We start from the raw sequence: 24239 nt of genomic DNA, 5'->3' as shown, positions 1-24239 counted from the left end.
CTATGAAAATACCATGTGGCAAAATAAATGCCATATGAATATAGCCCCCAAAAAAGTAAGTTAAAAATTAGAATATTTGTTGCTTTTTATAGGAAATCTCATAAATTCAGCAAGCACTTCTTTATAGATGTGTGAACTCGAGTAGAGTTGCTCATTTTGAGCTTGATCCTACCAAACATAATGACAAAAATTGGCATTAAAAGTGTATATTACTCAAATTCATTCTAAGAGGTTCAAGAATGAAAGCAAAAGATTTGCTCCGGTCCTTTACTCAAGTCATTGAAGAAAGACACCACACTTTAAAAGGTGTTCACATTAATTCCTCCTATTAGTCTCACCCCAGTTTACTTCATTTATTAGAGCAAATACACTGGGAATGCATTTATTACTCTATATCCATGCAGAACAGCAATGAACAAGCCCCTTTGAAGTGTGGGCAGTTGCATTGCAACACTTAAAACTCCAGAGAAGAGTCTTTATGTCTGGAAGCTGTTTGCCCTGAAAAAAACTGAGCAGTTTAATAAAATATACTACAGACCTCTGTAATCCTGTCTTGCTAAATTTCCCTGCACTTCACAAAATTTGGTATCAGACCTTTTTAACCAACAGGAGGAACTCACAGTCTCTTCATTCAGGTTTTGATTTGCAAAGTGATTTGTGTTCTGTTTGTACCCCATAAAATTAATCTCAGTTTTCAGTTTTATTTTGCTGATAAATTCCATCCATTCCATTAGGACCAAATGCTTCTATTCAGTGCCTTTCCACCCACTAACGTGAAAACCATTATTTAAGTATCAGTTCTATTCTGAGCAGCTCTTAAGAGCTGAATTTTCAGTGGGTTTTAAAGGTACATTTGAGAACATAAAACAAATTCTGCTTGTGTGTGTATTGTTTCTGTTTGTGCAAAACTTATTTTTGAATTTATTCTCCAAAAGCACCTGATTAAATGTTTGTACAAAACATACATGACTATGAAAAGCAGCAGGTACACTCTACAACAGCGTAGAGACAAAAATTGCAACAAAGATCTACATAATTAGATTTGCTTCTGGAATGTTTTCTTTGAAGCAATTAACCATCAAATAAAAGATTTGTTTGAAGATTATACTAGAATTTTCAACATGGAAAAAGCACATGGCAAGCAATACTGACTCTGTAACAGGACAAAAGCACATTTATATCCAGAAAATGCAGCAAAAATGGGGCAGACATTTGATATCACTCTCTCCACAATGTTAAACCTCTCTATATCCTGTTTCCTTCATTCAAAGTCTGGCCAAAAAAAAAAGAAAAAAGAAAATCAAGGTAAGCAATAGGGCAGAAAAAATAGTTAATAAAGTCCTGGAACAAAGGAGATACCCCAGGTGTGCAAATCCTTTGGCAGAGGAAAAGTTCAGGGGGCTGGAGGAAGAGTGTAAGTGGAAAAGCCAGGAGGAGGAACCAGGTAAGTGCAAATCCACTGCAAGTTCTGAAAAGGAGGTTATTTTTAAATTGCAGTGGATAAGAAACCAATGAGGGTGCCAGAGGACAAACCACAGAGCCCAACTTCACAGAGAAGGAAAGTATTTTGCTTGTGACATTCTGTACACCATTAAGTTTTGGGAAGGATTGCCAAGAAGTATAATTGAGGGAATCTCTGCTTTCCAGTCAGGAAGGATTAAGAGCAGCTCTGAAAGCTGTGCAGTACCTCTGCTCCCACCAGCCTGAAAGCACTCTCAAGACTCACAAGCCTTAGGAAAGAAAAATAAGTCAGAAATATGGATGATTTTTCTGGAGAGGGAGAAAAAATAGAGAGAAGAATTCCAAAAATATTCTATGTCTATGTTCTAATGAATAAACCAAAAATTCCTCCCTATGGGAACAAACTTTGCTTCTTGCTCATTTCCGTCTATAACATGCAGTGTTTTAATTATGCAGCAGTCTCAACAAATAGAGTGTCACAGCATTTTAGCTAATTCTATTTAAAATGCCAGCAGAAGAGGGGATAATGTCTTCCTTGGTTTGGCTTAGTTTAACCTACCCACTTCTATTCACCAATGACTCAAACAATTCAGGATATTATAACCACCTAAAAAAAACCTTAAAATAGTAGAAATATTTAGACCTAGATATATCCTGAAAATCAAAATACCACAAAGTGCAAACCCAGGATTCTCCCCAGCTACTCAAAATAATGTTACAAGCTCAACTAAAATATTCCAGAAAGAATAGGTTGAATAAAACATTTTAAGATGTGAAATATGCCCATTGCTGTCTCTGTGAAATTGAGATACCTTACTAACCCCAGAGAAACAAATGAGAACAGATACCAAATAGCTGATATAAATGTAAATTGACACAGCACCAAAAGCCACTGCATAGAAAGCTCATTACACCTTCTGACCCTGTCTCACCTGGAAAGTGGCTACCCTAGGGAAGATTTGGGAATGCACTTGATCTCTGTTCTCTTCAATAAGAGAACAGAGCTATTGGCAGTCCCTATATTATACTATATGCTATTCATTTATCCATGGAAATTCCAAGATTACCATGAAATTAAATGTTATCCATCATTTTGTCTAGATTTTTTTTTTACTCAACCTCAGTAGCCAGCTAGTAAGGCAATAATGTACTTGGTTGTTCAGAGGGAATTAAACTTTAGTGATAAACAATTAAGGTATTTATACCTGCTCACTGCCAAACATGCATTTATGAACAGATCATTCTTTTCTAAGAATAATTCTGAGGATAATTCATCCCTGATGGATACAGATGGCTCATACAAGTGCAAGGCTGATTCACTGACGGGAGGTAACACCCTGAGCTACACAATAAACTAATGCATGGCAACAAGCAAAGCTTTAGGGCAGCAGAAAAGCTGTGACACTGAAAAATATGATATTTTGCCCTGTGTTATCTTCCTAACATTGACATTATATTAAAAAATCCGTGGCAATAATGTTATTCCATACGTGTGCATAGACCTCCATATAAACTAGGACCTCATAATTTGCTGTTCAGTCCACACCTTCCTTTTTGGTTCTTGTTTTTTAAAAATTCTCAGAGCATAAACAACTTGATTCATCAGACTGGAGATAGAACATGACCTATAGGTACAACAACCTTTAGGAATGCACAGGAACATATTGCAAAGAGCTGCTTCGGTAAAAAATCTTCAGCTGACAGAGGTGGGGAGTGGTGACTAATGATAAAAAAAAAAGGATGTGAACACGCTTGTGGGGTTTTTTGACAAATGGAAAATGCATATTTTTGTTGGAAATAGCAGGTTAGCTAACTAGGAAATCATGTCCTTGCAGGCAGGTACATTTAAAGCGCAAATCTATGGATATCAAAGCACCTCGGTCTGAAATTCCTTAGAAGAGCCTGAATGACTGAGGACCTTCTCATGTCACACATTTATACATTCAGAGAAAAAAAAATCAAATCTTGCCTTACCCGGCCAACTAGGATTGGTTCAGGTCCAGAAAATTCTTCCAATACAAACATTTGGTTCCAAACCCAGCCTCTCTTGGAACGGTGCAAAACTCTTTGTTCTTCATTTAGCCTTTTTAGTCCTGTACTGGATCCACTTGGTAGTACTTGAGATTGATTCATTGGAGCCATATAAATGGAAGGAAGGACAGTAATCCATAATATTATTAATGGAGTCCATGTATCCATGAGCATTTCCGTTAGTCTTTCTGGCATTGTACCACACGCTACGCAAATCACCACAAAAATGAAATTATTATTATTTTGCTTTCCTCCAGACTGTAGCAATCCAATTCATCACGCAGTACAGAACATTTACTTACAGCTCCTCCATGTGTTTACAGCACAGTCAATGTAAAAATAGCTTAGATGAGAAAAACATGATCCATTGAGTTTTCCAGTCATTAAAGATTCCTGGTGGGGGAAAGAAGAAAAGAAAGTTCAAATCAGTGACTAAAGAGCTTAGGAAAGCATTCTGAAACATCTTATTTACTTTTACATCATAAATAAGCCATGTTGGGTTTTAAATTTGTAGTTCATAATGTTATTGCATAGTTAAATTGATTCTGTGTATTCTTTCATTGCCTGAAATACCGAGAGAAGACCCAGATAAATGATTACACACACTTAGGAAAATATTCAGGCCTAAGAATTGGATGGGGCTTGCAGCAACCTGGGCTAGTGGAAGGTGTCCCTGCCCATGGCAGGAAGGTGGAAATGGAGGATCTTGAAGGTCCCTCCCAACCCAGACCATTCTGGGATGTTGCAGTTCATCTGAGGGTCTGAAGAAGCCACCAACCTTCTCACTGCCCTGCATTGTTAATGTTGTCAATTATAAAAACACATATTCTGTCATATAAGCAAATCAAAATCATTGCATTCTTATTCTCCTTTCCTCCACAAAAAGAAAAACAAACAAACAAACAAACAAAAACCACAACCAAAAAAACTTCTCCTGAGTGTACAAAGCTCCAGCAGCCCATTGTCAGTTTAGCCATCACCTCTCTGCAACAGAGCCACTGCCCAGCAAACCCTGCACAGCCCAGCAGAAACAGCGCTGCTAAATCCTCTGTGAAATCCATGATTCCCAAACCAGACAACTAAGGAAACTCATTTATGCATATCTGCACTACAGGTCTCACTGTCTCTCCTTCACTTTCAGAGAAAGCACACAGTCATGTTTCATTTCAAAGACATTTTCCTAGATGGACACTTGGGAGCATTTTGTCTTTCTTCCCTTGCCCACCCTTTGAAGTACTAAAAGGTCACACCACGTTTCATCTCAGAGTAAATATTCCTTGAAATGGAAAGGCAAGTTAACATAGCAGGGCTGATGCCAGAGGGATGGGCAAATGCAGAAATGGAAAGCTAGATGGGATGGAGTTCAGAGAGAAGGGCTGCATTACAGGGTTATGGAGTTACCTGAAAAGGGTCTTGATCCATTTTCTTTGATTCATACAATCTCACGAGAAACAACTATATACAAGAGAGTAGCAATGCCTATTCTTAAGCTTACACTGTGATTTAGGCTGGTTTTCTTCTACTTTAAGATTAATTCCTAGTGTCTTATGTTTATGAAAATCCTGAGAGCTTAGAAGGTTTTTTTTTTCCTTTGGGGGGGGGCGGTTTGTTGTTCTTTTTTAAGGTTCATACACACTTATGGCATAAAACTGTTGTACTCTTATTGCAGGGGGTTCCATACTGTTGTCTCCTTATCACAAAGGTTTCATACCTTCTTGGTGTTTCTCATGGGCATCTCCTCAGAGCACTGACTCTCCTTCACAAAGCAGCCAACTGACTCCAGTTCCCTTCTCACCCAGCCACCCCACTCTGTTATAGCATCTTCTTCTCATTGCTCACAGCTGTGCCCTGTTAAAGTCAGGCCTGTTCCTAATCTTTGATAATTGGCCCAGCTGCAACTCCTTAGGGGTAACATTACTTTCCACACTATCTTTATTTTCTTATATTCTATTCCCCTACATAAAACATGCAGAACACCTTTTACACGACCAGTAAAAGTCAGCTGTTCTTTTAAAAGCAAACAATGTAGAAAGTATTTTTTTTAAACTTCAGTAATTGCCAAAGCAACTGTGAAATCTGTTGCATGAAAACCCGAAACTGTGAGAAACTTGTCTTGTTAGAAGGGGAGAGGAGCTGCTACCAAAATGAAACTCAATCTCTCAAGCAGCATGGAAGAATGGTGAGCTAATAGTGCAGTGCTTTGACAATGCATCCAGAATGAGGGAATATCCATTACAGGAGAACCTGGAGCTTTATAGGCCTCACTGCCAACTGGGGTGGAAATAAAGGAATCAGAGAATACAGCAAGCTCTTGAGAGCAAGTTTTGGGGAAAATGTGAGAGAAGTGAGAGACTTTAAACGTCTTGACATTCTCTTAATCCCAGAAAAGGAAAAGGAAAAACAGTCTAATGATGGGATGCATCATTCACCTTCTGAAAAGCCTCTTCAGTCCAGGGAATTAAATGGAGTTTACTGCTGCTGCTTTCTGGCACATGTTAGCAGAGATTTCCAGGGCATGTTTGGGGGTAGAAGGTATTGAAAGAGAGAAACAGCCAAATTTCAGTCAAAGTGATTGGTTTTGCTCAGATGGGATCCTCTTTATATCTGACTGGATGAGTGGGTGCCTGTGCCTGCCAGGAGACAGATTTTTCTGGTTTCTTCAATGGAGCAAGAATCAAAACACAGGAGAAATAGAACGACTGTAAAACAGAGCAAGAGACAGCATCTTCAACCAACACCCGGGATTAAATTCAAAATGGGGGGCAGAAACTGAAAACACAACTTCAGGGTCCTTTTTAGGGCTTAAACAGAGCAAGATGCAATGTACTGTTCTCTTTTTAGAATGACTGGTTCTGGGTGGAAAACCACTTTGTATATAAACCCCTCAGAGAAGAGGACCCAAGTGGACATGACTGACTCCCTTACACTTCCAGCACAAGTTGGTATAGTTCTTTTTATCAACAGGACCAAATAATAATAAAGCACTTCCTTTCATATTCAAGAAGCTTTTTGAAAACAATTCCTAATTAATCTCCACAGCCTGCCTTCTAAAAGAAATGAAAAAAAATGAGATAAAACAATATGACACTCCCAGAACCATTTTTGGTTGAAGAAAGAACGGGATATTTGGTTCTCACACTGCCACTCTCAATCCTTAGAAAGCATTAAGTTCATTTCAGTGCATCCCTCCTCGGTTCCTCCCCCAGACTTCCTCCTTGTTACTCTTCATTTACTCCAATCAAATTTAGGTCCTATCCACTCACACTAATACAGAAAATTCACTGTGACTGGGCTGTCCTCACGGTAGCTGTGTGCTCAGCAACACCTTAAGGCAAACAAGTCCAAAGAACATCAGGAACATCAGCAATGCACACCCCGTGCCATTAAATCCCCTGAGTGAAACAGCCCCCTGAGGAGCACAGTTACACAAGCTCAAAGATTCTATACATAAAGCTGGGAGATTCTGAGCACTGGCAGCAAAATTGGGCAGTGCAGGGCAAAGGAAAAAAACCAATGGGACTTTGGCACATCGCAGTCCTGCAGAGGGATGTGATCAGAGTGGAACTACTGAGCTGGACAAAGTTCTCCACTGTGGTACTCACATTCTCCGAACAGAGACAAAATTCTCTCTCCCAGGGTTTTTCGTGGAGAAGCACAGAGAAAAGAAGAGAAAACAATTCTTATCTCAACTTGCTGCTCCTGTTGTTTTGCACATGTGGAATGTGTTATGGAGATTGTTTACCTGAAGGATTTGGCAATTGGATTCTGATGAGGATTGTTTGGTTTCCTTAGCCAATTAGGTCAAAGCTGTGTCCTGGCTGTCTCAGACAGTCATGGGCTGTTCTTTAGTATTCTTTGTAGTATGGCATCTCTTTATTATAGGTATAATATAGTATTAATGTAATATAATATAGTTTAATAAAGCAAATGTTCAGCATTCTGAATCATGGAGTCAGATGCCAGTCATGCCCTGTGTCAGGGGCTCCCTGAATTCTGTTCTGCACAGCTCAACCTGGACTGCAGGAGCCATGTAAGAGTTATTTGAGAAACAGACTCTCATTCAGGCTCTGCCAGAGACTCAGGACACACACTTTATGCAATGCGTGGAGGTGGGATTGTCCCCAGATTTCTTTACCAGATGGAAATTACTTTTCTGCCCCATTCCTGGGAGCAGAATACCATGTATGTGGCTGGGAGCTGATGGAAGGCATTTTTAATATGTGGCCCAGCAATTTACACATTGGCTAATAGGACAATTGAGAAATGCCAAGCAGTTAGATTGTAATCCTCTGGATTAGAAATGTAAGAGGGCATCACAGGGCTCTTGAACCTGTCTATGATAACATATTAAAAGCCATATGTAAGGGCAGACTTAGAAATCAAGGAAGACCAGTAGGTGAGGCACAGCAGCACTATCTCCTCTTATGTTATGCCACAGTCTAAAGCAGTGGAGAGTATGGAATGACAGCAAAATTATTCCAGTGAAGCCAGAATTACCTTTTTCTAAGAAATGAAGAGAAGCACGTGGCCCTTCAGGAGTGTATTTCACAGAATCATAGAATGGGATGGGTTGGGTTGGAAGGGATTTTAAAGCTCATCCAGTGCCACCCCTGCCATGGCAGGGACACCTCCCACTGTCCCAGGTGCTCCCAGCCCCAGTGTCCAGCCTGGCCTTGGGCACTGCCAGGGATCCAGGGGCAGCCCCAGCTGCTCTGGGCACCCTGTGCCAGGGCCTGCCCACCCTGCCAGGGAACAATTCCTCATTGCCAGGATCCCACCCAGCCCTGTCCTCTGGCACTGGCAGCCATTCCCTGGCTCCTGTCCCTCCAGCCCTTGGCAATTGTCTCTCTCCATCTTTCCTGCAGCTCCTTCAGGCCCTGCAAGGCCACCCTGAGCTCAGCCAAAGCTTCTCCTGTGCAGGTGAACAATGCCAGCTGTGCCAGCCTTTCCTCCCAGCAGAGCTGCTCCATCCCTCTGCTCCTCCTGGTGCCTCCTCTGGGCTTTCTGAGCAGCTCCAGGTCCCTCCTGTGCTGGCCCAGGCTGGAGGCAATGCTCCACCTTCATCAAGATCTTGCTTGTGTTGATAAAAGTACAATTTTTGCTTTTAATCTCCACATGTTCAGATGGCCTTGGGCTGTTGCCTTAAACAAAACTTCAGCGATGTTCTGAGTGGTTTCCCTGCACACTGTTGGGTATATACAACTCCAGATCAACTCTAATCCAGCAAAGCTGTTTACAAAACAGCTTTAGTTCTCCATTCATGCCTGAGAGGGGAAAGTGATATTTAAAATATAAAGAATGTCTTTAATGTAGCAAATAGATGAAAGAAAATGCTCCACTATGTCATGGAGCACAGATTCAAACAACTGCCTCATGTCCTCAAAAACTTAAAACTATTCATAAATGCTGTTCTCCATGCACAGGCTACAGAGAAGTACAGATAAAGCTGAGTGGTTTGTTTTTCATTCTGTGTGCTGACGGAGTTTTAGAAAAATATTATTCTGTTCACAGGAGCTTGCATCTTGGAACTCTACCCATAAAACTCAGCCATGGAGTGTGTAAGTCTTGTACAAGTACAACACAAAGTGATTACCAAGAGGTTTACAAGCTAACAGGAGGACATAACCAGCACACAGCTTCAGAAAACACTATCACGCACACTGGGACCTGTTCTGGAGCTCAGATCTATGCAGGTCACAGCTGGGAGTTCATCCCTTGCACACTTAGAGCCAAGTGTGGCAGTGCACACTTACAGAGATATAAAGCTCATTTTGTGCATGAGTGGAGGGAAGTACTTCTTTAATAAACAGAGTTTATTTCACTACAATAATTTTTAAATCATCTTGTAGCTTTAGAAGGTGACCACTGACATGCAGTAATTTGTTAAAAAGATTAATAAAGTTAATAAAAGTAGTTGAAGGTATAAACTTCCCATTGAGGAAGAAGCAAAGTAAGATCATAAAAAACAACAAAAGAAATTTTTTTTCATTTTCAAAGCACAGAATATCCATCTGGTTAAATAAACCACTTTATTACAATGCCAGTGCATTGATTTACACCATGATCTCAGTTTAAAAGATTTTAGAGCCACTCTAGTGTTTCTCCACACTAGAGACATGGAGGGCTGTGTTAAGAACTGCAGCAAGGTTTTTTCATTATTTCATTTGCAGTGATGATATGCAGCATCTCAGCCCTTTGACCTCACTATTTCATTGTGATGGATTTTATGAGTTACTAAATAACTGTTATTAAGGTAAAATAAAACCCTTGGGTACTGCTTTCTTTAAATGAGTTACACCAGAGATACAAAAATAAAACCTGATGGTTTTTGCCCAAAAGGGTTTTTTAGGTAGAATTTTCAGGATCCACTATATTTTGTACATTAAATACATAATTTCTATCTTAGATGCTAATTTAACATAAGCAAATCCTCATTACAATACAAGCAACCTCAAATAATTGATGAGATGCCTTCATTTAATGACCACATACAGAGTGCCAGCCAGTGCTATTTCTTACCTTTTTTTTTTTTTTTTGTCCCCACAGGTGGGGAACATCTGTTGATTTTTTTTTTTTCTACACACTCTTCTTGTTAAACTTTTTAGGTTTGTTCTTACCTCTCTAGGTATTGGCTACACTACAACTTTTGCTTCCTTGTCCCCTTTCTCAAGGACTCAGAGAAGGTTCTTTCCTACCAAAAGCAGCAAAATGATGCAAAGCCTTCCCACAGTGTGCACAGTGATTATCTTTGCCTCTCTCATCCCTGCTTGGCAGCACAACAGAGCCTTACATTTCACTAACAGAAATGAAAGGCCTTAATGCTCCAGTCACACTTGTAGGAATTCTTCTTACTGTCCTTCATAGAATCCCAGAGTGGGTTGGGTTGCACCTTTAAACCCATCCAGTGCCACCCCTTGTCGCCCTGATTTTTTAAGATTTTCTAAGCCTTCTGATGTTGACATTCTTGTAACCAACTTTCTCACACACTTTCTGTAAATAACTCATTGTTTTGCATTCTTTTATAGAGGAGAAATTTGAAGGACTGTTGGTTTGTCCAGTGTCATTGGAGAGGTGGCACTGTCACCCTCCAATCCACTGTCACTTTTGGAAATCTATAAATGTTGGAGTCAGAAAATAAACTTCCTTTTTCTTCTTCACCTTGAGAGCAGCGATGTGTGCTTGTGTTCTTTCGTGTCCTATAGTGACAAACCCTGCCATGGCAAGGACACCTCCCACTGTCCCCAGTGTCCAGCCTGGCCTTGGGCACTGCCAGGGATCCAGGGGCAGCCCCAGCTGCTCTGGGCACCCTGTGCCAGGGCCTGCCCACCCTGACAGGGAACAATTCCTCATTCCCAGTGTGAGAAATGGTTACTCACTTTTCATAACTTAGAAAGGTTTATTAAACCTTGCCAAAAATACAGCAGAAGACTGAATAGAGAAAAAGGTTCTGGCTCTGGGAGCAGAGGATTTCCCCACCCTGTGCTCACCCACACAATGGAGATTTGGCCTTTTAACCCTTTAACTCCTCCCAAACTTCTGTCCATGGACCCCTTCTTCACTGTCCAGTGGTGGAGATCTCTTCCTCAAATCCTGACTGGAGCTCAGATGTCACCACAGTGACCACCCAGCCCTGCCAGATGTCCCTTGATAGCCACACAAGGGGGTACAACAGAACTATAAACCTATAAAACTTTTCTTAACCTGTAAACATGCTATTTGTCTGTTAATTGTGAGAGTCAATCATCACATTACTCATCTCTCACACCAAGATCCCACCCAGCCCTGCCCTCTGGCACTGGCAGCCATTCCCTGGCTCCTGTCCCTCCAGCCCTTGGCAATTGTCTCTCTCCATCTTTCCTGCAGCTCCTTCAGGCCCTGCAAGGCCACCCTGAGCTCAGCCAAAGCTTCTCCTGTGCAGGTGAACAATGCCAGCTGTGCCAGCCTTCCCTCCCAGCAGAGCTGCTCCATCCCTCTCACTTACAAGAGAACTGTGGTTTTTAATTTGCCATTAAAGCAGAACAAACCTAAATTCCATTAGAAAGAGCTATCAAAACACCATATCCAACAAATAAGCATGTCATCCTTGCCTGCATAACTTAGCTCCATACTCATCCTGTTTCCAGTACATATCTATTAAATGGTACCTGAACCTGATTTAAATCACCTTGGATAAGGCAGCAGGCTCATGTTTTCCTTTGCAAAGGAATGAATACTTCTTGCCATAAATAATAAGACTTATTCCTCAGAGGATTATTCGTTTGTGTACAGATTACTCACTTACTCACAAAACAGTCAAATTAAGAGGCAGTTCTCCACCCAAGAGCAAGATGAAGAGGGAGTGAGGCTGTAATCAGCCATGCTGCCATGGCAGTGGCTCAGATCCTGCTCTCAGTGCCCACTGCAAAGTGCCACTTGCCTGCCCTGGCTGGGCTCTCCTGCCTCTGTGTGCCAGCAGAGCTGTGTGCAGGCACTCCCTAACCCAGTTCTGTCAAAATGATCTTGTTAACTTAAACGCCTTTAATAGTAAGGTGTTTTTAAAACCAAATCGTTCTGACAGAGCTGGGCTAGGCCATTGCTCATGCTATAATTCCACCAAGAGCAATTTTCATTTAAGACGCTCTTACCCCCCTCAGCCCCCACGACATGCAAGCTACACATTCCCAATAATTGGTCTCCATTCCCATTCCTTCTCCACTGCAGTTTACTGTCCCTGCAGTTGTGCTATCTGCAATCAACACTGTAAGACAGGCCACTGAAACGTGGGTTAACAAACACAATTTGCAACAAAATCTTGTTCCAAAAAGTCTTTTCCTTCAAGACTCTAACCCAGATCATTGCAGAACTAAAGAACCCATCAACTGTAGGACAACAACAAGAAGTTTTGAGAACAACTGTGCTGACAAAAAGCATATGAAGTTTCACTATATACTTCAGAGAGCAGAGAAATAGTTGAATCAACAAAATTGAGTGGAGGAAAACTTCTGGAGAAGCGGAGAAACAGGCAATTAGGGACAGAAAACTACTTAAATAAATGTCTGGTGGACTCCTGCAATCCAATCATGGTAACCTGCCGTGGCTTTATGCACTGGTGCTGGCAGGTTTTAGGGACAGAAACCTCTCCCCCAGATGTGCTGGTGTGAGAGCAGGCTCCATCAGGAGGGAACTGCTGTGGGCACAGCCCAGTGCCCTGGACACAGCACAGAGCCAGCAGCCACACTGCAGGGCAGGCATGGCCCAGGCACGGCTGCAAAGCAGAATTACCCCAGGTAGCTGCAGCAGATTTCACTAACAGTGATTTTAAGGGACTGGTACGTCACCTGGAGTTAACTGTAACACAGAAAAGCATTAAAGCATTATCCACACATCCTTTCCCTCAGCCACACACCCGAAATTGCACAGGGAGGGAAATGAGCTGGGAAATGTTACAGGAAATCCTTGGTGCTGTCAGAGCTCCCTGCCAATCCAAGTGCAAATCCACTGTCCGAGTTCATTCTGATGTACAACTCGTGGCAATTTGCTTATGGCTGCCTGGGAAATCAAAAGCAGCTTCCTAAAGCATTATTTATTGCAGCAGCAATGGCAACAGGCAGCACCTTTCTCCTGCTTTTGTCTTAGGTGCTCTGCCCTACCCACATGGAGTAATTCAGTGAGCAAAGATATGTCACTTTATCTTTTTAAGCTTAGTCATGCTCTGCTACTCTTTAAAGACTTCTGCACAGTTCTGTAGGTTATTGAGTTCCTGAGCTTGTGTCAAATGCTAAAGGACTGGTTTAGGCACAGTGTTAACCTCTGCAGCAGATGTAACTGAGGGAATCCATGCACTGGGAAAATATGGACATGCAGCTGCAGAAATGCAGCAGTTTCTTCAACATTTAGGGCTCTAATAATTACTGAAGGGTTTATTAATCTATCTATAAGATTAGCATTACCAAAAGCAGGTTACTGCAGTTTTAGGGGTCTGTTTCACAGGAAGACAGAAGGAAGGTTTAGAAAAGCCTTTCTAAGATAAATTCCTCTGCCTTCTTTCCCTTACTTTGGTGCTTTAACTGGGAAACATCATAACCTGGTGTTCTGAGGGTGCAAAAAAGGCTGGTTTAGGATATGGATGTTTATCTGTCACAGCTTCACTGAGGCTTTGGGATAGAGAGAAAATGACAACATCCATCACACTGAAATATATCTCAATATTATGATAATAAATTATATGTTATTATGTGTGCTTAATATGGTACTTTATCATATCTAGAAATTCTGTTTTATGTAACTAGCTAAGTATTTTTTTATAATTTTTACAAATATTTACTATCAGATAAGTCTTTCTTAAAAAAAACCAAACCACATAAGAGTATCTTGACCCAGTCATATGTTTTTTGTACAACTTCTCTTGGTATCAATAGAATTTCTTATTTTTGTTACTCTTCAATAGTAAAATCAATATGGGACAACTTTAAAGCTGTCAAGACTCAGACCTTTTGTATATAAATCTGTCAGTCTTTCCAGAAGCAGCCACTACTTTATGGAACCAGAATGCTTTTAAAGAAACCCACCAAGGGTGCCGTCAGAACCTTCAAACTATTTTTATTCTTTATTATTCCTTGCTCTGTGCAGTGCTCTGGACTTCCAGTGTGCTACACATGCTCAGGAGCAGGACAAAGAGACAGCAAGTGCTATAAAGTTTGCAGCTGAAGGTGAAATATCCTCCCTAATTAAATAAGTATTCAAAATATTTTAAGGTGATCTTGGTTTTGGTTGGTTGGGTGGGTTTTCTTGTTTGATTGGGTTGGGTTTTTTTTGGTGTGGATTTATTTTTCCACGACAGCTGATACTACAGCCATAGGTATTAAAATGGCAATACAGCTGTTTTAGCTCTACAGAGGAACAAAGGGAAATTGCAACCTTCCCTTTCAATTTCTTATACTTAGGCAAAAAGAAAGGTTTGTGTCTCTGGGAGGCAGACACTCCACTGATGTGTGTCAGAACATCATCTCGTGATGCAGGTTCGAAAACGGAGAGGACAGACAAGGCTTCCAGAGCTGCCCAAAAACTTAAACAGAAGAAAACCAGTTGCACCAGCACTGTTTTCATGCCATAGCAAGAGGAAGAAGCGATCTGAAGTAATTTTTGTTCTCTCCAATGCGTGATTAAAGCGGTTTTCCCATGACCGAAGCAGAAGTGCAGAGCACCCCTGGGCCGGGGGCTGGCAGAGCCTGGCTCCCTGCTCGGAAGGTGAATCCCAGAATCCCAGAATCCCAGAATTCCATCATTGGGCACCTCTGGCACCGCCACGAGGGAAGGGGGGAAAAGGCAACTTGTGCTCAACAAGAAGAGCTCATGAAAAGGCAAACAGATTGGCCTGCGACTGAGAATGAGGTGTTAACCGTGCTCTGCCTGGGGCATTGTTTATCAGGAGACTTTCAGCAGCTGGGATGTGCTTATCCTGCACTTCCTGAAAAAAAAATCTTTAAATATTAATGGGAGACATAAATATCTTGCTTTCTGGACTTCTTTTTCAGCCTTTTTTTTAATATATAAATATGTACAACAGAACTTTCATATCCTTGTTTAACGAATATTGTCTATTCTCTACAGAGTTTGTTTATTTTTAAACAAAATATAATACTTAAGGAAAAACCCACAGGTTTTCCTGGCATGTGTTCCGATTAAACTAAGATTATAAATTATGACTGGACATCATGACTTAGTGAAAGCTACATAAACTCTCCAGCCATATGCACGAGTGTGTGTGTGTGTGCATTAAAAAAATCTTTAAAGAGGAAAATTCTGAACATATCTGGACTTTTCTAACTGTATACAGTTAGAAAAGTATATGTATATGTATATGGCTTCAAGAAACCTCAAATCTCTGCTGAGATATGTGAAATTAGAAGTGAAGGTTTCTAATTTTGCATCACTGAATTTGATGGCAGTTTTACCACCAATTTAGATGAGTTGTTTGGAAAGAATTAGGACGCTCCAATGTTAAACTTATTTCTTTTGGAGTTGGCAAGCTGAGATTTTGTGGGGTTTCCCCCCCCCCCATTCATTTGTTTCCATCTAACTTTGGGAAACACCCAAAAATAAAGGTCAGAGCCCAAAACACAGGACACAATCTAAACTTCAGTGACATTAAGTTTTGATACTGTGTTACTTAAAGGGCAATCATAGCTGTTACATTTAATCCATAAGAGAGATTCACATCTGAAGTGTTGCAAAATTCAATTAGAGAATTGCACTTCCTCTTGAGTGCCAGCTCTCCGTTTGCTGCAGTATTTAGGGCTTTGAAATAATATAAATGTATAAAACATATAAGTTTTATATTTATATTTTTATAAAACATAAAATATGTGCATATGATTCTGATCATCAGCGACTGCAAAAGGAAATGGGTGTAAATGGGAGTTGTCAAACGAGGCTGAGCGTTGCTTCCCTGGAAAAGCCACTTTGGGTGAATGTACACGAAAGCTGAAACTGTGAACCAGGGACTGCCAAGACTGTTTTCATAATGTTTTGAACTTCCATATCTGCTGCAAAGACACACTGAGAAACGCCTCCGTGAGCTTGTCTAGGGCTTGGGCACACAACATACAGGAGACACTTCCCATGGGAGCTTCCCCTCCTCAGATCTGGGACTGGGAGACATTGCCAATCTCAAACCTGAGCCAGGGTGCTCATCATTCTCAATTTCAAATGATTTCCACAAGACACATCATGATCAACACCTTGGCAAATCAATTCTGGAGAGCTATCACTGCAACAAACCCATGGATAAAGGCTGCTCTCATGGCTGAGGCAGGTGGAAATCGGATTTTATAGCATCTAACTCCAGGTAAAAGAGTATCTGGTGGTACCTGAACTAGTTCACAGATTTTTTTTTTCTTTTTAGCTTGTGCTTCCTACTCCAGCTATCATCAGTACCCAATGTATTTTAGGAACAAAATTTTATTAATGCAGTTGAAATGCCACTGAGTTGATGTTATTTACATGGTTGACAAAATGAGAAACGTGCTGGACAGATTCTAGAACAAAGGAGAGGAAAATAAATGTGTGTATATATATAGACACACATTTGTAATCTCAAATTGGACTTTATTTTGTTCTCTGTCTACTGCTCAAATAGTTATGTTCAAAAAGCTCTGAAGTGAGCCACCTTTTCTATGGCAACAACACTAAGAAAAATGTTGAGTTTCCATGATCTAATTTAATTCTATTGATGTGATCTTATGGTAGCAATGATGCTTAAAATGCTCCAAGCTCAAATTGCCGTAGCATTTGCCTCCCACTGAAAGAATTTAGGTTTTATTATTTTATACTCATAGATGAAAGACTGTTATGATACCACTTTAGTGTATGCTACAAGCATACAATTGTATTAATAGTAGGTCAGGCTTTAATAATATTGAGATGGAAAGGGAATATTGCTGAGATATGGGGTATCTGATAGGTATGAGGGATTTATAAAAATACCTGCATGAGAAGTCGCTTTCTGTCACAAAACATGCACAATCATCACTTGGAAATACACAGCTCTGAGAAATTACAGGGCACGTTCACATCCCATCACTTGTCCATAATCCCAGAGATCAGTATTTCTCTCTCTTTAACATCCCTGAGGTTTTGGAAATCAAATCATCTGTGCATACCAAGAGTCAAGTGGGAGGGCTTCAGGCCCCTATTTTTAATAAACGTCCAAAAAAGTCCCAGCTAAAGTCTGTGGGAATGGTCTTCCCAAGCCAAGATTTAAAAAGATGAAATCTGCAACTCTGTGAGAGGAAATAGAAAGAAAATTCAAGAAGAGCTTCAGGGGCTAACAGACCTAAATTTATGTCCATGGCTGACTGTGAGTTCTCACTTGAAATGGTTTTACATCCTGAAGAAGGGAGAAGGATATTTTTTTCAGAGAAGACAATGACTCATATGTTAAGAGTGATGCAAATAAAGTGCCCAGGGATCGATTAAATTGATTTGATAAAGGTGCAATGTTATTGGAAAAATCCTGAAGATCACAAATGACAAAAATTCAAAAGATAACAAAATTCACAAAAAAGAGAATTTAAATCTGATTGTGGGACTACTTCCCCCTTTACAACTCTTTTTTGGACATCAGTAGCAGGAGCTGAAGGGAATGACTAAACATTCAAAAATCACTGAAGGACTTCATCTGAGGAGGATTCTACCTCACCTCACATAGATTAAAACTTGGTTTATTTTTAAGGAAAGGCATAAAAGGAGTAGCTGTCATATACAGCCATACTTCTTATTAAAATCAGCTGCATTTGTTAAGCAGGCGCACGGAGTGTTATTGATTTTTTAATATTGAAGAAAATGTCCAAAGTTAGTTTCTTGGCTAGCAGCCTACCCAGTTAACAAATTGCTCACCTGGATAATTTAAGAACCAACTTACATGAAATGCTTCAATCTCCAAGGGCACTGAAGGCCCTCAGCTTACAACTAAGCATGGAAATCAAAGTCCTCCACAGCCAGGATGCAAGTTTGGAAAAAGAAGGGAGTTAATAAATAGCTTAGGAGGAAGCTACCAGAAAGCTGTGCTCGTTCTGTAAGCAGTGGGGTGGAACAACAAGGCTTAAAAGATGAAAATATCATGAAATAATCACCTCCCTTCCTAGGGTCCTTCTGTCACAACCATTCTCACAATTGGGCTGGGAGGTACCGCCACAGAGAGCTTTTGGGTTTTGATGGTATCAGATTTTATGGGTGTGAAATTTGCTAATTTCGCGGGTACGCCAAATATTAACTTCTTCCAGAAGATTCATCATCTTGTTTAAGACAGGTAAAATGTACACGAGACTAATTTCCCACTCTTCTGAATTTATTTATTATTTAGTTATATATACTGAGAAGCCTATTGTGAAGTCTCTACTTGTTCACAGCAGTCTAGCATTGAACAGAGAGGGGAAATATCACTCATACAAGAGCACTGCATATTTCTCCTTATCCTTGTTGCAGAGAAACTCTCGAAGAATTTCCAAAAGAGGATGAGTGAAGTTAAGAGGATTCTTTATCTATAGCTTTGGTGGTTATCAGCTCTATTCTTTAATTGAAACTGAAGTGAGCAGCTGTTAACTTCCCTGCCATTAGGAGCTAACACGTTACATTTGGAACAATAAACAGTTGTCGCTATTTGAGTTCTTGCCATCAGCACCTCCCAAAAAACACCTGTGCGAGCCGTCTATGTGCTCAAGTTGGCTGTTCCGAGGTGTCAGCCTTTATAAAAGTTGCATGAGTGTTTCCTCCCCTCTCGGAGAGGAGAGACAGACTCGTTTGCGTGGAGCAGAGAGTGTTGGTGCCTGTGTGAAAGGGAGGAGAGCCAGGGTGCAGTTTGATACCTGTTGGCAACGCCAGCGGCTCTGTGTAGCGCCGTTAAACGCCAGCTTGGATGGATTCCACTCTATTTAGTCTGCTACTAAACGCAAACTGTTTGAATCGAGACAAATTCAACACACGACCGAACGGCAGCGAACCGCAAAGGAATTCCTGCCTGTGTTAAGTAGTGTCACCTTCATGGCGGTAGGCAGAGCCTAAATAAGGGTTGGAATTAATCTCTTTTCTATTACCCAGGCAGGGGCTCCTGCGCTGGAGCCTTGCGGTGCCTCCCAGGCTGCGCTGCCGAGCAGGGATGCTGCCCGCCGGCTCGGGGCTCGCCGGGATGCTGCTGCTGCGCCCAGCAGAACACAAGGATGTGCTCCCCCTCTGCCTTCCTCAAAGAGAACACGAAGCGTTTGGTGGCACAGCAGCTCCAGGGGGCTGCAGGCTCCTGCGTTTGTGCTCTGGGAGCCCTGGCAGCGAACGAGAGGCTGGGGCTAAGGGGATTTCTCCCTCTCCCAAGTTTCAGCTGGGTGCATCCTCTGTTTAGTCAGCCAAAGGATGGGAAGGAAATCAACTTGTGGGACAGGGATGACTCCTGGCTAGTTATGGCTACAGAGTCATTGCCATCGCAGCTTTCAAGAGCAGTATTTCTGCGATGCTTTCCTCTCTCAAAGTAGGAAAGGAAGCTGTGAAGCCATTCCTATTTATTTACTTACTTAGGGGGTGCAAAGCTTTGCGGTGAGGGAAGGTGATAATAAATCGGGGGGATTTCCCCCCCTCAAGATTCTTCCAGCCTCCTCCTCCCTCATTTACATATCTGGCTGGTGGGTGATTTTTATTCTCAGCACGAAAACTGCAATCTATTTCAATGCATGAATGCAGCCCTGCGTCTATTCAACACAGTGAAATAGCCCAGAGACTTATTGTACTAAATAAGAAAACAAGGAGAAGAAACGGGTTCGCCAGCCTTAGAAGCAACCCTCTGTGATCCAAAGTCCTCCCGATTCTTTAAAGGAGGGTTGTAGAACGGAAGGAAAAAATAAACCTCCCCCAAAAAACCACCAACAAGCGGGAAGACAAAATTACCACCACTTCTTCTCCCGAGAGAATAATAATGATAATAAAAAATACTAACAAGCACCCCACGACATTTTCATTATCGGCAATTTGAAAACATCCGACTTAATGAGGGACCCCAGTTCGGTCTAATACCGCACCTACGGACGAGGAAGGCGCTCGCCCAGCGCACCTTGCACGCACACAGAGCCCAAGTCAGCCAGAAACCCACGGGGCTAGAGCCCTCTGCCAGGCAGCCACAAATTGTCTGAATAAAATGAATACTCACTCTTTCAAGGAGCAAGGGGGCCGCTCGCCCACAGCCACTTCACGCACGGATGGAAAGGGTGAGGTAAAAAGCCATCAGCCAGTCCCTGGGAACAGGCAGGGTGCTCCAGATTTTCTTCTCATGCTTTCCGAGGCTGCCGATGCTGGAGGAGCCGCTGCTTGCCGGGCTTCCCGGGTCTCTGTGCCTGCATGCCGGAGTGCAGTTATTAATTTCTCCCTTCGCACGAGCCAGCGGCAGCCGCACGTCTCCAGGAAAGCAGGGATATTCCAAATAAATCCGCTAATTCCGGGGCTGAGCGCGCTACCGTGCCCGCCTGCCTGCCAAACGTAACTGTGAAGCGATGTGGAAAAGTGAGCCGGGAGCCTCCCCTGACAGCTCTTATTGGGCTGATCTCGGAGGCAGGTCTAGCGCTGGGAAATTCGTGTAAGCACTTTGGGGTGGTGGTTTTCCCCCTCCCTCCGCTGCCCGCCTTCCCCCCGGCAGGCACACAACTTTTCCAGGGGCGGCGGCGCCGCTCGCTCCCCGCGCTCCTGCCGGGCGCCCGGGCCGCCAACTCCGCGCCGGGGCATCTCCTCCGGCCGCCCGGGAGAGACGGGGGGAGGGATGCGGGCAGGGACGGAGGGAGGGATGCGGGCGAGCGGGGGTGGGCACCGGGCGGACCCGGGGCGGGGGGGCCGGGCCCGGAGCGGGGCCACCGGGGACGCGCCCGGCGGGGCTGGGATGTGACCGGCGGGGCTGGGACGTGCCCGGAGCGCCGGCGAGGAGCAGCCCCCCGTTCTCCCGGCCCCGTCCTTTGGGGTGATGCCCGCCGGGAGAGGGATGCGGGGTGGATGCGGCAGCAGCCGATGGGCCGCGGGCAGCCGCTCGTCTCCGTGCGACAGCGCTGCGGGCGGGGGCCCTGGGGACAGGGAGGGCATCCTTGAAAAACGCTTTTCCCAACACGCCCCCGGGAGCTGCGGGCGGCTCGGGGCTCTCGCAGCCTCGGTGGCCTCGGGCGCTGCGCGGAGCGGCCCCGGGGCAGCGCCGGGCGAGGATGGAGGAGCAGCGCGCAGTAAGTCCTTGACCCTCGGCCCGTCCCCAAAAGCTCTTGTGACCGACAGCGCCGGCATCCCGCACGGCCCCGCTGCCGGAGCGCTGGGGCACTGGGCATCGCCACCTGCCTTGGGCTTTGCGGAGCTGGAGCGGGCTCGTCCCGTCCCGGGCAGACAAACAGCACGGCCAGCACCCCGCGAGGGACAGGCCACTGCCATCCCCTGCCCGCCTTCCTCAACCATCGAGCTTTTCTCCTTGTCGTGTTGCATGGATTATCTGTTAGCAGATTAAACGTATTATTTTTATAATGCATCCTAGCTCTGAATCCTCCCCAAGTCTGATGTTTGCCCGAAGGGAAGGGGTAAGAGCACAAGGTCAGGTGCAGGCAGGGACTCTAAAAATGGAGGGCTGGCTCCACACTGAGCTGGTGCTGTTGGGGAAGTTTAATCGCCCCCAATTCCATCCTTCTCCAGCTCTCCATGACCAGTACGATGGTGTGGTTGAAATGAACGTGCTGTGTGGTTCTACATTAACGAACCAGGTTCGTTGCTCAACTTTATTTTTAAAGGGCTGGTCACCTGAACCTCCTTCAGAGCACCTGCAAACCTCTCCACCTTAAGCAAAATATAAGATGACTACTCTGTTGAAGATCTACCTAGAACTGCAGAAAGTGGAGCCTAATATTCTGCTATACAGTAAGAATACCATATAATTTAGTTCCATGATTGTTAATCTTATTTTCCATGCTGATCCTATGAGCGCATGACGGTGCCTGAGACCCTCCCTGTGTAGCTCTTACCTGCTCGACTGTACCTTGACTAAATGCAAGCTAGTGCAGATAACAGGTGCATTTCTACTTGCACAAATCCTCCTCCTGAAAAGTCTCAGGCTCATGGGAATGTAGCAAAATGCACCCAGAATGTGCCGTTTTTCAAGGTCAATGAAGAAACATCTAACTATCGCTTTGTTTCCCTCAGCCCAAGCGCTTACCTTCAGAGCTGCGAGCCTGGGAGGATTGCTTGGAGGAGGATGGATATGAAAATACCCAATGCCTGAAGCAGGCAGAGAGCCTTGAGGGAAATACAAAACACTTGGCAGTGCAATAGATAAGATCAGAAATGTGGTTTCCTTTTACCTGGGGTTCTGTTGAGGCAAGGAGTATTTTTCTCCCCCATCGTTCCACCAACCGAACAACGCAGTGAAAATACAGATCTTGTCACAAGGAAGGTGTGAGGGTGCCCAACCTGGCTTTACTCCTGGGAATTAATGCCAGTTTTCAAACTTCTTGTAGGCTTCAGTAAGATTGGTTGCACACCTTGTTTTAATTTCCATTTAAAACACCTAAAGGAAGCAACCAAGAATAAAAGTTCTTCCTAAAAAGAGCCTTTGTGTCCTTGCTTTAAATAGGCAGCACAGCTGTGTGTGGGAAGAAAGCTAATGGTAGAGGTTGTACCTCCAAGTGCAGCTTAAAAGTTGAGTTTTTTGTTTTGATTTCAACCTTTGACTTGCGCCATTTGTTCTACGTGACCTTTCTTGCAATTGGAAATTATCAGGGCAAAAGCTGCACTCTTTCATCTTCAGGTTGTGGGAGAGGATGGTAAGTGTCTTGTTAAAATGGATTATGCCATCCATGGATTCCCCTGCTGGAAAGCCTTGCAGATGATGGAGTAAATCTTGACAGGAAGAAGTGTATAGATGAAAATTAATGTAAAAATAAGCTTGGAATAGCAAAGGAACATTTGCAGCTTTCTGCATCCTATCCAGATGAAATGATTTAATGATATTTATCATAGTGAGATATATATATATACACACACTACTGCATTACACTGATGAATATGCTGGCTAGAAATTGTTTCCTCTTAAATAAATATTATAAGGAAGATTATTCCTCTATCTTCTAAATGGCCATTTCATTTTTTAAGCAAAAAGCAGCTCTGACTCCAGTTGCAATGGGATGAAGATTTTTAGTTTAATGACTGTACTGAAGAAAGAAGTCATCTGCAAAATGCATATGATTGAATCCCACCCTGGATCAAACAGGAATGCAATCTTTCATATTAAATTTTGGGATCAGGGAGAAAAAACAACCAAACAAACCAGACTATTTACAAAATGTATTGGCTTGTGGTATGGGTTGGTTGTTGGTTTTGTTATTGTGGGGTTACTTTTCATCTTCGATTTTGTGGTATCTTTTGGTTACTTTTTTTACCTTGGTTGGGTTTTTTGGGGGTTGTGTTGTGTATTTGTTTTTTCTTTTAGATGGGTTTTAGGTTTTTTAGGGGTTGTTTTTTTTGGTTTTTTGACTGGTTGTGATGGAATATTGGGAAAAAATTCACCTCAGCTTGAAAGAGAACCGGGAGATTTACTTCTATATTGCTTTGCTTTTATGAGTAAGAAGGATTAAAACCCCAATGTGAGTTCCCATGCATATACAGACAGGAAGTATCTGTCACCTAAAATATGTGGCATAATGGAATTCCACCATCTTCTCTCACTTTCTCGGTTTTGTGAAAACAGTTGTTGATTATCATTTAATTTGTTGTTCCTCAGCAGTGCAATCAGCTGTTTCCTGAAGACAGAGAGTTTAGACCTTACTGCTCAAAAATATCCAGCAGAAATGGCTTGAAATGACTCAGTCACAGCACAGCCTTGCCAGGGTTACTGCTGGAGTCACTGTTTGGGGTCATCTCATTTAAATGACAATGCCAAAGTCAGGGCTTGAGAGGGGAAAAGAAACTACTGTGCTAATTCCTCATATTCACATTTTATTCCCATCAGATCACCTACCAGTGAGATATTTCCCTCAAAGCATCAGTAGCTGATTTCAGTTTTTAATACGTAAAATGGAGCCTGATCCAAAATTACATGCAATTAATGAGTCCAGAGTGAATTGCTTGATCAAGATAAATGACTTTACTGCAAGCTACTTTTGCTTACAGGGATTGCCACTAAAATGCCACTTCAAAGTAATAAGAAATTAATAACTGATTTGAAAGTTACTAAAGCGATCTTATGGACTAGTGGCATCACCTGCCATTGTCGC

At 42.7% G+C, this 24239-nt stretch overlaps 1 protein-coding gene across 2 annotated transcripts in view; it reads right to left on the bottom strand.

Moving 5' to 3' along the window:
• CDH8 (cadherin 8) overlaps nt 1–20722 on the bottom strand; it is a 162056-nt gene extending 141334 nt beyond the window's left edge. For both annotated transcript variants that reach the window (XM_030955695.1, XM_030955697.1), the window contains exons 1-2: nt 20162–20722; nt 3436–3885 (exon numbers count right to left, since the gene is read on the bottom strand). In XM_030955695.1, coding sequence (XP_030811555.1) covers nt 3436–3687 — 252 coding nt within the window. In that variant the 5' untranslated portion in view covers nt 3688–3885; nt 20162–20722. The remainder of the gene's footprint in view (nt 1–3435; nt 3886–20161) is intronic.
• Between the last annotated feature and the right edge of the window lie 3517 nt (nt 20723–24239).

This window comes from Camarhynchus parvulus, chromosome 11 (assembly GCF_901933205.1).
Source record: "Camarhynchus parvulus chromosome 11, STF_HiC, whole genome shotgun sequence".
Lineage (NCBI taxonomy): Eukaryota > Metazoa > Chordata > Aves > Passeriformes > Thraupidae > Camarhynchus > Camarhynchus parvulus.
Note: the sequence above shows the minus strand (reverse complement) of the source record. Positions and strands in the feature narration are given on the sequence as shown.